Below are 15,175 nucleotides of genomic sequence, written 5' to 3' on the forward strand. Positions count from 1 at the left end.
CTGAAGGAATCAGATTAAGTTCTACCTAGTTCATCAACTCCTTATGTCCACAAGATCTGCAAGAAGTTTGGCATCTTCCTTTTTGATCTGCCAATTCTTCTCCTTGAGGAGACTCTCCTGACTAGAACTGGCCGAATGATTAAGCCAATATTCTGGAGAATTGAAGGCAGACAGTGCATGTAATACAAACCTCATACAGGTTTTGATAGAAACACGGCAGGAGCAGCTGTGGTGTGGATGCTCCTCTCCACCTCCACCCATCACACCTGAAGGGAAACATTCAGCCTTCAAATGTCCAGTTCTGGGACCCTCAATTCAGGAAGGACATCGAGGGGCTGGAACATGTCCAGAGATGGGAACAGAGCTAGGGAAAGGTCTGGAGTGGCTGATGGAGCCGAGAGGGCTCAGCCTGGAGAGGAGGAGGCTCAGAGGGGATCTTCTTGTACTCTACGATTATCTTACAGGAGGTTGTAGCCAGGTAGGGGTTGGGCTCTGCTCCGAGGGACAGGTGAGTGGACATAGTCTTAAACTGCATCATGGAAGGTTCAGGCTGAACATGAGGAGGAATTCCTTCATAGAAAGGGTGATTAGATATTGGGTCTGCCCAGGGCGGTGGTGGAGTCCCTGTCCCTGGAGGTGTTTATGGAAACACTGAACGTGGCACACAGTGCTCTGGTCTAGTTGACATGGTGGTGTTCATTGGTCAGGGGTTGGACTCGATGACCCCAGAGATCTTTCCCAGCCTGATTGATTTGCTGATTCCCAGCAGCCAGACGCCGCGGCTGGGGGGAGTGGTGGCTTCACGGCTCAAGATGGGCCTCCCACACCCTGGGGCGGCCTCGTGTGAGAACACCAGGCTATAACCCAGCCCTGGGCGGGCTCCCAGCGAGACCTCACACTTCTCGCTGCGATATTTCCCCCATCTGAACAGGGAAAAGATAACAATAATGAAATAAAAATTCGAAAAAGGGGGGAAGGAGAGAAAACCCCTTGTCTCCATGGTAACGACCCCACAGCGCCTCCTGTTGCCGTGGTAACGGCCAGGCCTTCCGGCGGCGGCCGGAAGCAGCGAGCGCGCGGGGTAGCAATGGCGGCGCCCTCAGCCCCGCCGGCCGCCGCCGCCCTCACGGTGCTGCTGTCGGTCGGTGCCTCCGCGCCCGGGCTGCTGCGGGGTGTCCCCGCCGCCCCCTCCGCCGCCACGCTGCGCCCCGCAGCTCTGCACGACGGGGAAGGTGAGCGGGGCCTCCGGCGAGCGGAGCCGCTGCCTCCTTGGTCCCTCTGCCCACACCATCCCGCGCCTTCCCCGAATCCCAGCGGAGCCTTTGTGTCCTCTCTCTCCGGCCTTCTCCTTGTCCTGCCCTGGACCCCGTGGTACCCCCCTAGCCCCCATTTCGTGCATTTCCTCAAGCCTGTCTCCCAATCCGCCGCTCCTGCTCTCCGTTCCCCTTTTCTTCCCGCTTTCCGTGCGCTTCCCTGAGCCGCACCGAGCCTGCTGGGCACCCATTTCAGTCCCTCGACATCAGGCTGCCCCCGCACCCTCATCTCCGGCCTTTGACAGTAAGCCCAGCGGATAACACTGCCAGGATCTTGAGGGATTTGTTTTTCTCAGTCCCTGTGGTATTCCCAGAATAATTTTTATCGCGCTTTTAATTCCCGTGTTCCAGCTTACCCCCGTGCAGGGATTTCCTTTATCAGTCCAGGGCTCTGAGCTGATGGGTGGATTCCACCATCTCCTCACGTCTCCAGGGGTTGCACCACGTTGTTTTGTTTCTCAGTGGTGTTTTTCTGGCCGTGGAACTGAAGTTGATGGGAGGGAGGTGGAGAAGTCTCTCAATCCTTGCTGTGTGCCTAGGAGAACACCTAAACAGAGAGCCTAGAAACACTTCTGAGGTGTGATAACCTCCAGACATTTTTGGTGGTGAAAATCGGCCTTCCAGCAATTTAAGAAGTGTTTATTTTTTTTGCCAAAATCGTCAGTACTGTAACAGTTATTTTTATGTCTCTTGCCTTCTGTTTTAATGAGATTGAAATTTACTACAGCTGCTGTTGCTTTTTTCCAGGCAGCTTCCCAGGAAGCAGCGAGAGCCAGCCCATATGTTTGTGACACCCAAGATAGCACTTGTTTCCACTCCCTGGTTATTTACGCCTGGTTTTAAAGGCCTCAAGTTCCTTCTCTTCCACACCAGGATGGAAATGAAAGCTATTAATTAATCCTGTGGGCTCACTCTCCCTCTGCTCAAGCATGTAATTGTTTTATAGCCACCCCAGTGCTGTCTGTACCTGTCTGAGGTGCTGCTGTGCTCAGTTCACAGGTTGATCACCTACATCTTCATCTACGAGGACCTGATCTCCCTGGCCTGTGGTGCTGTTATCATCTGGTACTTTGCTGGCAGCTTTGAGAAGAACGTGGGCACAGTGAAGCACTGCATCCTCACTGCCGCCTTCTCCATGCTCTCCGCCCTCCTGTACCTCTTCCTTGAGCCCCTTGTCTCCAGGCTGCTGGAAGTGGGAGATGCCAAAGGCTTCATGCCAGTGGCTTTTGCCACGCTGGGGGTTTCTACCACCCGCTCACGCATGAAGAGGACTCTGCTTTTTGGGTACAGAGTTCCTGTGGTGCTGGTGCCGTGGCTTGGGCTCTGCATAGCGTGGTTTGTCCCTCAGTCTTCCCTCTTGGGGAACTTCTGTGGGCTTCTGGTTGGAAAAGTCTGTATCCTTTCTGAGTGGGAAGCCCTGAGCCAGAGCAGGATCGTGGTGGGAAGGGAATGCTGTGGTGGTTCTCATTGCTGAGGTGCACTGGCTTTTCCTGGACTCTCCCTCTGCACTAAACCTTCACTGGCTTTGCTCATGCTCATCCCATCCCATTCTGCCTTTGTGTTTCACCCCACACTGCCCCTTCTCAGTGCATGCAGAGAACATGGAGCTGAGGAGGGTGGTGGTCTCCGAAGGTGGTAGGAGTGGAAGAATTCTCCAGAGAATGCTGTTTGTGGACAGGGGGACGCTGTGTGGCTGTGTCAGAAATGAGTGTGTTTTATCCTCAGCTCTCCTTAACAAGCTCCTGGCTTCAGATGGTCTTGGCTACTGTTTCTGCTTGGATTTTCCAGAGTCAGTGGGCACTAAGCTGGACCATGTGTTCCCTTTCACTCTGCTGAAGAGGATACCAGGGCTGAAATACATCCCTGGGTCCTTAGCAGAGAGAAGAGCTTCTGAAAACAGCATGTAAGTACAGGAGTCCCTCTGAAACATCTTGTAGGGGAATTTTGAGGTGTGAGTAGAGCCCTTCAATAGTCTCTAAAAGCTGTATTGTGTCTCTCCTGTCCACATCGTGGGTGTCATGGGGAGCAAAGTCACCCATTGATGTTACACTGGTGACTAATGAATTACCACACATTAACTCAACCAGGCCTTTAGTGAGAGCTGAATGGAGGTTACAGACCTCTCCTTGGCTGCAAGGGCAGCGTGTACACACAGGAATATGTGTACACATGGGGATATTGCAGCTCTGACAGGAAAGCTAAGTTGTGTCACTCTGCCCCAGCATTAGGCAGTTATTCCTGGCTATGTGGCTCCCTGGGGCATGATCCTTATCTTTATTTGCCCCACCTCTCCTGCCAGGAATGCTGTGAAGTGAGGTGTGTCCAAACCTACCTAAGGACCAGAGTACTATAAATTAAGGATGGCACTTACAAAGTCCAGTGCAGTCTCTTTCAACCTTTCAGCAGGTTTTCAGTGTCAAGGCAATGTTGCTTTACAGAAAAGAAACTTTGGGGCCCACAGCTGACATGCAGGAAAGGTTTTAAGTTTAACACAAGCATCAAGAATTCACTTGTACTCTAAAAAGCTTGAAAATGTAGGTCAAATATTTACTTACTCAGATGTCCTTTCAGTTTGACAGAGGAAAAATAGTTTTCTATTCAGGGTTAAATTCTATGTATTGTTTAAACCATCAGCTCGCTGTGAAGTTTTATTTGAAGTGGAAGCATTCCCAGGTGTTTGCACTACCCTCACCCATGGGAAACCATAAAAGCAACCTTTGCCTGGAGCAGGAGGGTTCCCCAGGTCCATCAGGACACACAAAACGTGTGAGTGCTTGCAGGGGAGGCCAGACAGACCAGAATTTGTGTTTTCCCTCTCTCCCTCCTGTGCAAGTGCAGCTTTTGGGAGGAGAAGGAGCCTGGCTCTGTGCTGAGCCTGTGTCAGCACCAGTCCCATCCTGCTGTGCACAGCACCTCAGTGTCTAAACCTGCCTCCTTTGGTGAGGTGACACAGACTGTTGTGACACAAAGGTATTTAGATGAACATTTGATTATCAAGCAGGGCGTGGGAAGGTGTTTCTAGGATGCTTCCACTGCTGCAGCTGAATTTGCATGTCTGTGTCTTAGATACAACTTCTGTAAGTGTTTCTGGAGTTTAATTTTTATTGTTTTGATACTTACTTCCAAGCAAGAGCTCTTAACAGTTTGGGATTTGTTTTCATTTTAAATTTTCATAAGATTCAGGCATTAAATCGCTGCAAGACAGGAGAAATTTCTTTGAAGTCCAGGCCTTGGCATCATGTTTGTGTCCACAAATAAAAAAATCCAAACACAAACCCATACTTCAGATAATTAAAAAAGAAATCTCCAAGCCTGAAAACCCCAGCACGAGCCAGTCTCTTCTTCTTGCTGGGAACTTGGCACTCACAGCTTCATGAATATTGCCTGGATTCTCAGCTCTCATCCTCATGTTGTGTGTGGGCTGAGCAGCACTCTTGAAGTCCCAGAGGCTGAGGCTTCCAGGCAGATTGCCTCTCTCCTGATAGGTTTTGGCAGGATGAGTCATGCCTTCTGCTGGCAAACACTTCCTAGCCCTTACTTCTGAATGATTAATTTTATTTCTAACTCTCTTTTATTTCTAACTCTCTCCTCCTTCCTTTTTTTTTTTTTTTTCTCCTCTATACTCTGGGCTCTTACTCGCACCAAAGGCCTTTGTGTTTTCTTGATAAATAACAGTTGGCAGTTGTAACTTCTCCTGATTAATGACTTGGCAGATGTGTCACTCACAGGGCAGGGAGGATGTGCACAGGGATCTCAAAGCACGTTGCAGTTTGGCTTTGTGTGTGCCTTGCACAAAGAGTCTGGGGCCAAGAGCCACGCTCTGTTCAGTGGGTGTGGAGTCAGAGTGGGTTGGGAGTGGGAACAGCTGTCCTGAGAGGCCACTAAACCCATTTTTTACTCAAGTGCTGCTTATAACAAGAGCTTCTGTTGTAGTGAATCCCTCTGATGGATTGCAGTGACCTCTCTGAGCTCTGGTCAGGAGGAAATCTGCCCCCAGGGGACTTCCAGCACTAATTAGGCAATGTTAGTTCTGAGCACAGTGTAACCTTCTGTTTTCTTCCTGCCCAGGATTAAGCCTGTGCCCGGCACTTACCCCACCCAGAGCTACCACTGCCCTTCGCCTCTGGCTCTTCCTGCTCACCCCAGTGCTCAGAGCCAAGGTTTTCATCACAGCCACGCTCTGGGACACCAGGGACCTCAGCAGGGCCGTGCTGCAGGACACAGCCTCAGTTCTTCCCTCTGCCAAGCCACAGGTGCCTTTGGAGAGTGTCCTGGGCAGGCCCATGCTGGAGCCTCGCTGGGACAGTGCTGCCAGCTGGGCAAATTCTCTGTCCCACAGCACATGTCTCCAGCTCAGCCACAGCCACCTGCAGCCACAGACCTTGTGGCTGGTGTTCAGCAAGCACCAGGGTATCCAGCAGCCCCAGTGGCTCCTGTTTCAGCTGAATTTACCAGAGTCCAGGTGTACTGATCCTCCAGAGAGCAGCAGAACTCACACAGGGGCAGGACTGCTGTGTGAGGCTCGTACAGCAGTGCATTTCTGGCATCTTTGCGGTGTCTGGGGTGAGTGTTGGAATGGGTTGGGAGCTCCAGTGAAGGCCATTCCTCTGCTTCCTGGCACAGTCTACTTGAATTATATTTCTTTTATAATTTTTTTTACTTGTTGATGTGGCTGGAGGATAGGAACTCTATCACCTATGTGAACTTCTCATACTTTTAAAATCTTTCTTCTTTGCTGCATTTAGCAGCTGCCTTTTCCCACAAGTCCACTGGAGTTCCAGTGCACCAGCTCTTCAGGCCAAGGTAGGACCCTCACTGAGCAAATCTGGGGTTTAACTAAGCTGCAGCAATAAGCACTTCCCATTTACATTCCTGTATTTTTTACAGGTGTCGTGTAGCTAGAACCCAAAAGGAGTGGGAGTCATAGGAGCCTTAGATTGTGACTTAAAATTAGATGGAGGAGGACAGATGGTGTTACACTGATCTGTTCTACTCTTGACTTGTCCACTAAGAGAGTGCCTTGAAGGGGGCTTGTAACACCAACCTGGGGAAAGAGGATAGAATACAGAATATTTTCTTCTGCCCCAGAACGCAGCTCTGAAATGCTGAAGGTCCTGTGCCTGCATCAATGAACTGACTTCATTTCTGAGAGCACTGCACCAGCTCAGCCTGTCACCAGCATTTGATAAGGCAACCTCAAGTGAAGTAGTGAGAGACTTTTCAGAAAGGGATTTTGGCCCTTTGTGGAGCAAATGTTTATAAATCCAAGGAGCTGGGAGGGACCTTAACCATGGGCTAGAAGAATTAAGTGGAATGTAGCAGTGCTGTTGGGGGTGTTCACACTGCTCAGCTTTAGAAATCTCACCCACCAATATTATCACAATCTCTCTCTGTTTTTTTCAGAGCTGGTGGGCAGGTGTGTGGGAGAGGGGAGTTTTCAGCCAGGGATTTGCAATAGGATGCACTGTTTGGTGCCTGAGGCTGTAATGAAGGAGATTGGTCCAGTTGCTGGGGTTTGAGCTTTATTCCCAGCTGTGACTGTACAGTGCCCAGGAGGAATCTGCTGTCTCTGTGTCTGTAAATCAGCCAGGATCTCAACAACGGCCCTTGAATCTACTTGGAGTTTTGCTGTGCTCCATAAAAAAAGTGCTCCATGAAGCACAAAGTGCCATTCTTGCTCTTGGAGATGTTCTTGCAGTGCCTCACCCATCCCCCAGAAACTCAGCAGCCTTGGGGCTCCTCCCTGCTCTCAGTGAGCCTGGCCAGAGGCAGCTCTGGCAGCTGCACATTCCCAAGCACGTCCGTGCCTCTTTCATTTTTCCATCATCAGGGTCTGAAGAAGCCCCGTGTTGTCATCCAGCTGCTTTACTTCTCCAGCAGTCTCTGGAATGACTGCCACAATCCCTTGTGGGATGCAGGGGCTTCCTTTTGGAGGAGACCAAAGTCAGTGCTGAGAACTTTTACCTGAGATAAGTAAGACATGAGTAGGAAACTCTTCTTGCAAAGGTGAGCACCTCAGGTAGGGCTTTCAGCAGGAGGATGCAGCCACTTGGGAACCAAATTAGAGTTGGGGGACAGCTCTGTCTCATACCTGATTATTTCACTCCTTTGTGGGATCACAAATGGACTTGATTTCATGGTCCTGTTTTTCCTGCTGCCAGCAATTGCATCGTTATATTTTTAGTGTGGAGCAAGAGCAGGATAAGGAGCTTGTTTGGAATTTAAAAGCATGTTTTTAATACCAGGAAAGAAATGCTCGAGATAACATTGAAACGTTAATACTCCACTCCTGTTAGTGCCTTGATTTTCCTCATTGTGAAATCCTTGCCTGTAAATGTAGGAATTTTACCACTGATTTTTTCCAGAAGGGTGATGAGGATCAATAACAATCACAATGTATCTCCAAACTGTGAACTTGAAATAGAATCTGAAGGATGGACTGGTTTGTCTCTGGGTTTGTTTATAAGTGGGGAGTTGGAGCGTGCGCCTCCTGGGGATGGGTGGGATGGGATCTGTGGGGTGGGATCAGTGGGATGGGGTCCCTGGGGCTGGATCAGTGGGATGGGATCCCAGGGGCTGGATCAGTGGGATGGGATCAGTGGGATGGGGTCCCTGGGGCGGGATCAGTGGGATGGGATCAGTGGGGTGCGCTGGGGACGGGATGGGTGCAGCTGCGTGTCAGACTGGTGGCCTTGGATGCACACTGAGGACAAGCTCTGGGGACAAGCGGTACTGCACGCTGGAAAACGCTGGAACACGGTTGTTTTTCCTGTCCAACTCTTATCAGTCGATCTGGAGAGAGATTCACTCTCCCTGCAGAGCTGTCAGAGGGATGGCGTGTCTCCAGGGAGTAGTTTCCTGGCTTTATAGCGGTAGAGGAAGCGCTGTAAGAGTCACCGCAGTGTCACTGCTGGCAGTGGGAACAGCCCCGGTCCCAGCTGTACACACCTCCCTCCAGGAGGGAAGGAGCAGGTACCAGCCATAAACCTTTCCATGCTGGGACAAGCCAACTGCCACAGCCCTCCAGGTGAGCCCTGAGGACAGGACATGATGGATGAGCCCAAAACCACAGCTTGGATTTGATCTTTCTACTCCCAGATCTTTTGGGAGCTTTTCAGTGACTGTGGCAGATCACTTGGTCTCTCTGATTTCTACAGCTTTCACCATGTCCCCGGGAGTGTTCCGAGTCCAGCTGCACCTACTGGTCACATGCAATGTGTTGGACCTGTCTTCAGTGCCCTTCAGATGGATGTTTGTGTGTGGAGATTTCTGTTGACTTCTTTTCTGAGGGCATTCATTCATTCTACAGTGAAATGCTCTTGGACAGTGGAGTCCAGCAAATCCCAGTTCCTCAGGGCCGGGGGTGAATTCAGAACTCATCACCCAGGGAAGTGAATTTGCTGAGAGGGAGGAAACAGGGATGAGACATTTACAAACATGCCTAAGGCTGAGAAGAGGATTTAAATTTGGAAGAGAGGAAGGTAAAAGTCATCAGCTCACTGGGCTTTGGTATCTGCCTAACCAAGCTCACAGTAATGTTACTCATCACACGTTGCAGTACCCGCTCATTTCCTTGGTGGGGAGACAGAGAATTGAAGTTCCTAAAGCAGGAAAAAAAAAATTAAAAAAAAAAAAAAATATCAATAACCTCCCAGTTCAGCTTGGGATGGCTGCCCCTGGGGTGGCTGCCCCTGGGAACATGCTGTCCTGTGCCTCTGTCTCATTCCCAGCAAAACTGTCACTTCATTCCATGCCAGGATTGTGTCTGTCCATAGGCTGTACAGAGAGTCCAGAAAGCCCCTTGGGTTGCCCCCATGTCCTCAGAGGTTCGCTGCAGAGGAACAGTCTGGGGACAAGTGCTGGGAGCAGAGCCAGCTGTTCCCTGTCCTTGGAGTAGTGGTCCTGCCATGGGAAGGATGCTCTGGAAGTCCATCCCCTCTGCTTTTCAACTCCCACCATGGTGCAAGGGAAAACACAAGGAAAACAGAACTGACTTGGACCTACACTGCTGCCCCATCCAGGAGTGAGAGAGGACCCACAAAATGCTGAGGCTTGGCAGGAGACATTGATGCTGAAATGAAAACAGGTTTGTGTTTCTCTGCTTTCCTGTCATTAATTTTTGGCCAAGCACACCCATACAGATATCCTGACTGGGGGCCAGGTTCCCTGTGACAGGGCCAGGACACTGCCAAATGCCACCTCCATGGCTGTCCCGTGTTGTTTGCTGGCACTGTGAGAATTCTGTGGCCAAAAGTTCAGGTTCAAACTGTGCTGGGAACAGAGGTGAGCTGGAGAGGTGGGAGATGTAGGGAGAGACACAAAGTGCTGACCAAACAGGTCTCTGTGGGCTGCAGGACTCTGCTGCTTCCCCCTGGGGGGTTTGGGCTGGGTGTGATGAGACCCCAGCCCCTTCCCTGTGGGGACAGAATGGGACAGGCTGTGCCAGTCTGGGCACCTGATGGGATGACCCCAGCCATGGACCTGGTCTGTCCTGCCGTCCCCACAGGGCCACTGGGACCTTTTTTACCCGTGCCCATTCACCCCACGGTGTATGGTCACAGACCAGGGAGCTTCCATGGGGGTCAATCCCAAAATGATGTGAGTGGCACCAGTACCCAGATGACCTCTCAACCCTTTGCTCAACCTGCAGGAAACAGGTTGGCCCTGCAGCCCTGGTGTTCTTCAGGTCTGTGCCCCCTCCTCACACCTCTTCTGGCCCGTCTGGTGCCTGCCAGGCCCAGCTCGAACTTTGGACCTTCCCCAAGTCTTTTATTGACTCTGGAGCGAGCGTCAACACAGCGACAGCGTCATGATGGTGACTTTGGATGTTCCAGTGCCCAGCAGGCAAAGGGAGGGGACCCAGCCCGGGGTGACCCCACAGAGCCGTGGGGCTGCTCAGTGGGGTCAGGGCAAGCTGTGCCTCTGGCTTTGGCCAAGCTGGAAACAGCGGAGGTGTAACCCAGCTTCACCCCCCAAAAAAATCAACCAACAGAGAGGAGAGCAGCGGTCCCTGTGGGACCTGGGCTCTGGAGGTTTGGGTTGCAAAATCTCCCACCGGGACTGCTGGGGATGCTTCCAGAGCTGCTTGTGCAACTTCCCGCTGCGGCAGAGAGCGGAAGACCACCCCAAAACACCCCAACCATCCGGGCTGCGGTTAAATCAGGAGCGTGTGCTTGCCCCGGTGGAGCAGACCCCTGGCTCCCACAGAGGGTGGAGGTGACCGGGTGCCAGCCTCCACCATGGGGTCCCCTTGACCCCCCCAGGGGACCCTGGTCTGGGCAGTGACCGTGGGGGAGCTGGGAGCCCCACAGCAGCACCATGTGCACCCAGGAGTGGCCACAGACAGGGGTCCTGGGTCTGCGGGTCCTGGCTCAGCTCACAGTTAGCGTCCAAAAGTGACCCCAGCCCATTGACCCCAGCCCATGACCCCAAACAGGACTCCACAGTGACCCAAGCCCTGCTCCCACTGCCACCCCAACTCTGACCCCACCATGACCCCAACGCGCGCCCCCATACTCACCCCCGAACTACAATGTTGACCCCAAGCCTGCCCTCCACACTGACCCCCTGCTTGCACCCCCTGTGACCTCTGAACCCTGTTCTTCTGCACCCTGACCCCACCCTTGACCACCCCACGCCCCAATTCTGCCCGGCCCCTGACCCCCACTTTACCCCGGCCCCTCCTGCCGCTCCTGTCCCTTTAAGACCCCCGTCTTGGGGCTGTACCATCCGCCACCGCAGAGGGGGGAATCTCCACAAGCAGGCGCGCTCGCCGCCTATTGGCGGGCGGCGAGGGCGGAGCGTGCTCCCCCGCGCGTGTGCCCGGGTGGTGCGGTCCGCTGTACGTGCCGGCCGCGCCGGGGCCGCGGCAGCCGCCAGCGCCAGACGGGCCGGGCCGGCGGTGGGTGCGGGGACACGGGGGACATGTGGCTGAAGGGGAGCGGGACCGGGGGTCCTCTGGGGTTGAGGGCGGCTGAACTCCGCGGCTGGGATCCTCTGTGCTGGGGAGGGACGGTCCGGCATGCCATGGTGGGGTTGGCATGGGATGGGGATTCTTGTTATACTGGGGGGAGTGGTGTGACTGGCTGCCTGTTACTGGGATGACTGGGGTGCCCTGTATGGGGGTGCTGCTGTGAGTGGCCGCGCTGGAACTGGCGGGGAGGTCGATGTGAATGGAACTCTTTTTTGGGGGTGGACGGAGATGACCAGAAACCCTTGTTCACCGGGAGGTGTGGGGTGGATGGGCATCGTGTTGTTGGGGGTTACTGAGATGTTTCGAGATCCTTCTTATTGGAGGTGTCGGGAGGACTGGCATGACCCCTGTTATCTGGGGAGTGTGCTGTGAATGTCCCCCTGTTATTTGGGGGGATGTTATTTGGGATGACCAAAGCTCCCTATTATCTGGAGATGCGACTGGTCCCCTGTTATCTGGTAGGAATTGGGATGATCAGAGCCTGTCTTTTTTGGAAATGTCTGCTGATGCTGGGCACCCTGTTACTGGGGGGGACTGTGACCAATGTATGAGGGGCTGGCATGAGTGCCCCCCTGTTATTTGGGGGTACCCTTATCACACCTGTCATCCCAGAGCTGTGGGGTGGGAGACTGACCAGCCCCCCTGGGAGCAGGGTGATGCCTGCTCTGCCTTCCTTGAAGGGTTGCCCAGACTTAGCCCATCCCAGGCTGTTGCTGGTTAAAAGCCTTTAACAAGCTTAATTTTCTGGCACTTCCCTGCAGAAAGTTATTCCCAGCATTTAATTGACACCTTCACTGCAGGCTGGGCTGTTTCGCTGTTGCTCCGTCTATTTCACTTTATAAACTGCTGGGGTGTGGGAAGGTTGTTTGCTCCTGAAGAGTGAAATTACTCACCTAGGGAGTGTGCTTGTCAAAGGGAATAATGGCAACCCCCTGGTTTTGGGAATATTGAGGCTGGAGGGGGTGAAGGTACCTGGATGATGGTTTTGGGAGTTAGTCATCAGCGTGGAATTGGTTCTTGGGGAGTTGTCTTAGTTGCAGGAGTAAGCACTGCTGGTACAGCTTGGAGTGTGCTTTGTTGTGCCAGTGCTTAAACCTTTTGGAGTGTGAAAGGAAATGGGAATTCTTAATGGAATGTGTACAGAGAAGAGGGATCACTGAGGCTCTCTGATGTGAGTCTGGAAAAGTGAAATGGGTTTGTGCTTTTACAGCTCTTTTTAAAAAGTAGAAACATATATCCGGCTGAGAAGCTGGAAAAGTGCAAGGAAGAAGGAGTCAGGTCTCTGTTTCTGAGTTGTGGAAGTGAACCAGTGATAGCGTTGGTGGGGACATCCCCTCCACACCAGAACTCTACACTTTGTGTGGGCTGTCGTGAGGAGCTGTGGGGTTTCATAATTTTCTTTGCTTAGTGGGGTGCAGTGATGCACACATCCCTTTTGCTAGATAGGAGAGAATGGGCTTTCTTCCAATATTTCTGTAATTCTTTGAGAAATCCCAAAGAGCTGTTGCACACACGCACAAAGCAGCTCTCTGATTAATCTGCTGCAAATGAGGAAATTGGTGTTTTGTCTGGGAGGGCTGCTGAGCCAGACCCTTCCTGGAAAACCCAGCATTGTCTCAGTACAGGTTCTTCTTGGGCTGGTTGACAGCCCTGAAGCAGGGTGTGGAGTGTGTCTTAGTTTTGCACGTGGATGTGAGGGTGCACGAGAACTGTATTTGCAAAACACGGGACAGGGAGGACTCAGCTACAGGAAGAAACACCAATTGAGTGCTTTCTTTTAATCTTCCAGTGTGAAAGTCTTGGAGAGTGAGGTGAAGAGTGGGCAGGAAGGAGGGTGTAGTGTCACAAATCTGGCTTAACCCCCTGTTAATTAGTCCTGCTCTAATTGTGTCAGAGAAGAACCTCTTGCTTGTCGTCACTTTGCAGTTGCCTCCTGTTCAGTCAGTAATTTCTGGGTTTGTGCCTCCTGGACAGCCAAGTGCCTTCTGCAACTTCTATTTTGTTTCTTGCAGAGCAGCTGGAGGAGCTCAACAGGGCCATACAACCAAAACTTTGAGCTGTCTCAAGGGAGACTTTCCCTGCTGCTCACCACCCTCCGTGCTGGAGCTCACAGCCCCCACCAGCTCTTGTTTGCAGACCCATAAGTGCAAGGTAACCCCTTTCTTTTGGGTGTCACAGGTTGTGGAGCATCTCTGGGTGCAGTTGGGTTTGGGGAGGGTGGCTGGGAGTGATGGTTTCTTTACCTGCAGCAAAAGCAAAGTGTGAAACTGTCTGACTGAAATCTCGTTTGGTCTTTCCTCTCTCCTTTGCTGTTGTGATACAGCAAAGTTTCTGTTTGCTCAGTTCTGAAGGACTGGGGAAAAGGCTTCCCTGCTCAGGTCTGTGCTCTTGCCATCTCCTCCCCTGGTATAAAAGAAAACCACCTGCAGTTACCTCTGTGGCCACTGAACTTTGTTCTGTTTCCTGACATCAACTCTCCTGCCTCTAAAAACACAATTCGTAGAACTTGCATAATTTGCTTTCCCAATGTGATCATTTGATCCCAATGATGAGATTACTTTGTTCACATTATTGTAAGAGAGTGAGTCACTAGCCCTGCATTGACAGGTGCATCTCTGCCAAGATTGCTTTTTTTATAGGCTTTGAAATTTCATAGGTCAGAACAAAAAATTACAGGCTGCTCATAATCTCTTGCTGTTTTTCCCTGAGTAATCATTCAGAGTTAATTGCATGCTGCTATCACCCATGGAATCAAGAAAGACCAGAAGCCGTCTCTGGTGGCTTCTGGAGGGCCACAAGTCCAAAGAGTGGCTGAGTTTGACCCATGGTGGCAGATTATTGTAGTATTTTTGCTCAGTAATCAGCCATGTCCGTGCCTGCAGTCACTCCTTTGTAAGGAATGGAGGTATTGATTTATTTACCTTCCTTTCTTGCTGTTGAGTAGGAGATGGTGAGGTTTGGAGCTAGAGATGGGGTTGAATTTTTTTCCTTGGTAAAATCTGGCTCTGGCAGTGCATGGGAAGTCTGCTGGGAAGGTTTAGCAACCAGCCTGGGGAGTTGGTAGGTCTGGCTTTGTGGTGCTGGCAAGTAAGCCTGGTTGTTTGTGAAACACATCAATTGACTCTCTTTCACGGGTCATTGCTGCATCTCCTCTCTAACTCCAAGCTTTGGAAGAGCAAGTTGATAAAATGCCTGCAAGGATTGTGCAAGTCCTGGTTGTGTAACAGGATTCAATGCATAACTGCTGGAGGTGAGAGGAGCAGCTCCTGTTACAAAGGAACAAAAAACCCCTGTATCAAGCATCCTCTTTTTGTGTTGATTTTGCTGGGGTGTTGGAGAGCTGTGGCTTTTGCACCTTGGGACCAGCCTTTCAGCCTGTGACCCCTGAGTTGTGCGATGTCTTGTGGCCTGTGTCGTGTTTTGGGTATAGAATTGATGTTCTGAAGTCTGCTGTGGATGTGTGTGATTGCAGGGGGCTGGGCTGGGAAGTGGTCTGTACTTCCCAAATAATTTCAAAAAGGTGAAGTCCAGGTCAGATTGCTGACCCATGGCAGGCAGGGAGGTTTTGTAGGGTGATTGCACACCCTCCTGATAGGGCAGCCAGAGCAGGACAGCTCTGCTGCTGAGGTTCCAAGAGATGCAAGAATCATGCAGTAACACCTCCATCCCCTACAGCAATGTCAGAGATGGGCTTGTAATGTCTGAAAAGCTCTTGCATTCTCAGAGGAAACTGGGCTTATAAATATAAAATGTCCTGGATCCTTACAAACATTGCTTGGTAAATCCCCAAAACACACTGTTCTGATCAAAAGTCTTGACAATTCCAAAAACTTTGCAAGATCTGTTTAACCCTGTTCCTCTGGTGCTCTTCCAACTGTTGGTTTCAAGG

The 15,175-nt window shown here is 51.5% G+C and overlaps 2 protein-coding genes across 7 annotated transcripts in view; both read left to right on the top strand.

The window, feature by feature from the left end:
- Nucleotides 1-1,060: 1,060 nt before the first annotated feature.
- RHBDD2 (rhomboid domain containing 2) lies at nt 1,061-8,826 on the top strand. 5 transcript variants are annotated; one of them, XR_009279283.1, is made up of 6 exons: nt 1,061-1,232; nt 2,306-2,707; nt 3,066-3,216; nt 7,679-7,767; nt 8,101-8,340; nt 8,471-8,826. XR_009279283.1 is itself a non-coding variant. In XM_058854399.1 (5 exons), the coding sequence occupies exons 1-5, from the start codon at nt 1,088-1,090 to the stop codon at nt 8,181-8,183; spliced, it is 870 nt and encodes a 289-aa protein (XP_058710382.1). In that variant the 5' UTR covers nt 1,061-1,087; the 3' UTR covers nt 8,184-8,464. The 5 variants fall into 5 exon arrangements, 2 of the variants coding, with proteins under 2 accessions (XP_058710382.1, XP_058710381.1); XR_009279284.1 differs by having other exon boundaries at nt 7,679-7,755; XR_009279285.1 differs by having other exon boundaries at nt 7,679-7,755; nt 8,133-8,340.
- A 2,248-nt stretch (nt 8,827-11,074) lies between these two features.
- Nucleotides 11,075-15,175, top strand: part of LOC131586994 (NADPH--cytochrome P450 reductase) — a 28,285-nt gene continuing 24,184 nt past the window's right edge. Inside the window, exons 1-2 of one of the 2 annotated variants that reach the window (XM_058854393.1) lie at nt 11,075-11,214; nt 13,304-13,437. The gene's annotated coding sequence lies outside the window, so the exon portion shown is untranslated. Of the gene's footprint in view, nt 11,215-13,298; nt 13,438-15,175 lie in introns of both variants that reach the window. The other variant, XM_058854394.1, reaches the window with a different exon arrangement.

This window comes from Poecile atricapillus, chromosome 21 (genome assembly GCF_030490865.1).
Source record: "Poecile atricapillus isolate bPoeAtr1 chromosome 21, bPoeAtr1.hap1, whole genome shotgun sequence".
Lineage (NCBI taxonomy): Eukaryota > Metazoa > Chordata > Aves > Passeriformes > Paridae > Poecile > Poecile atricapillus.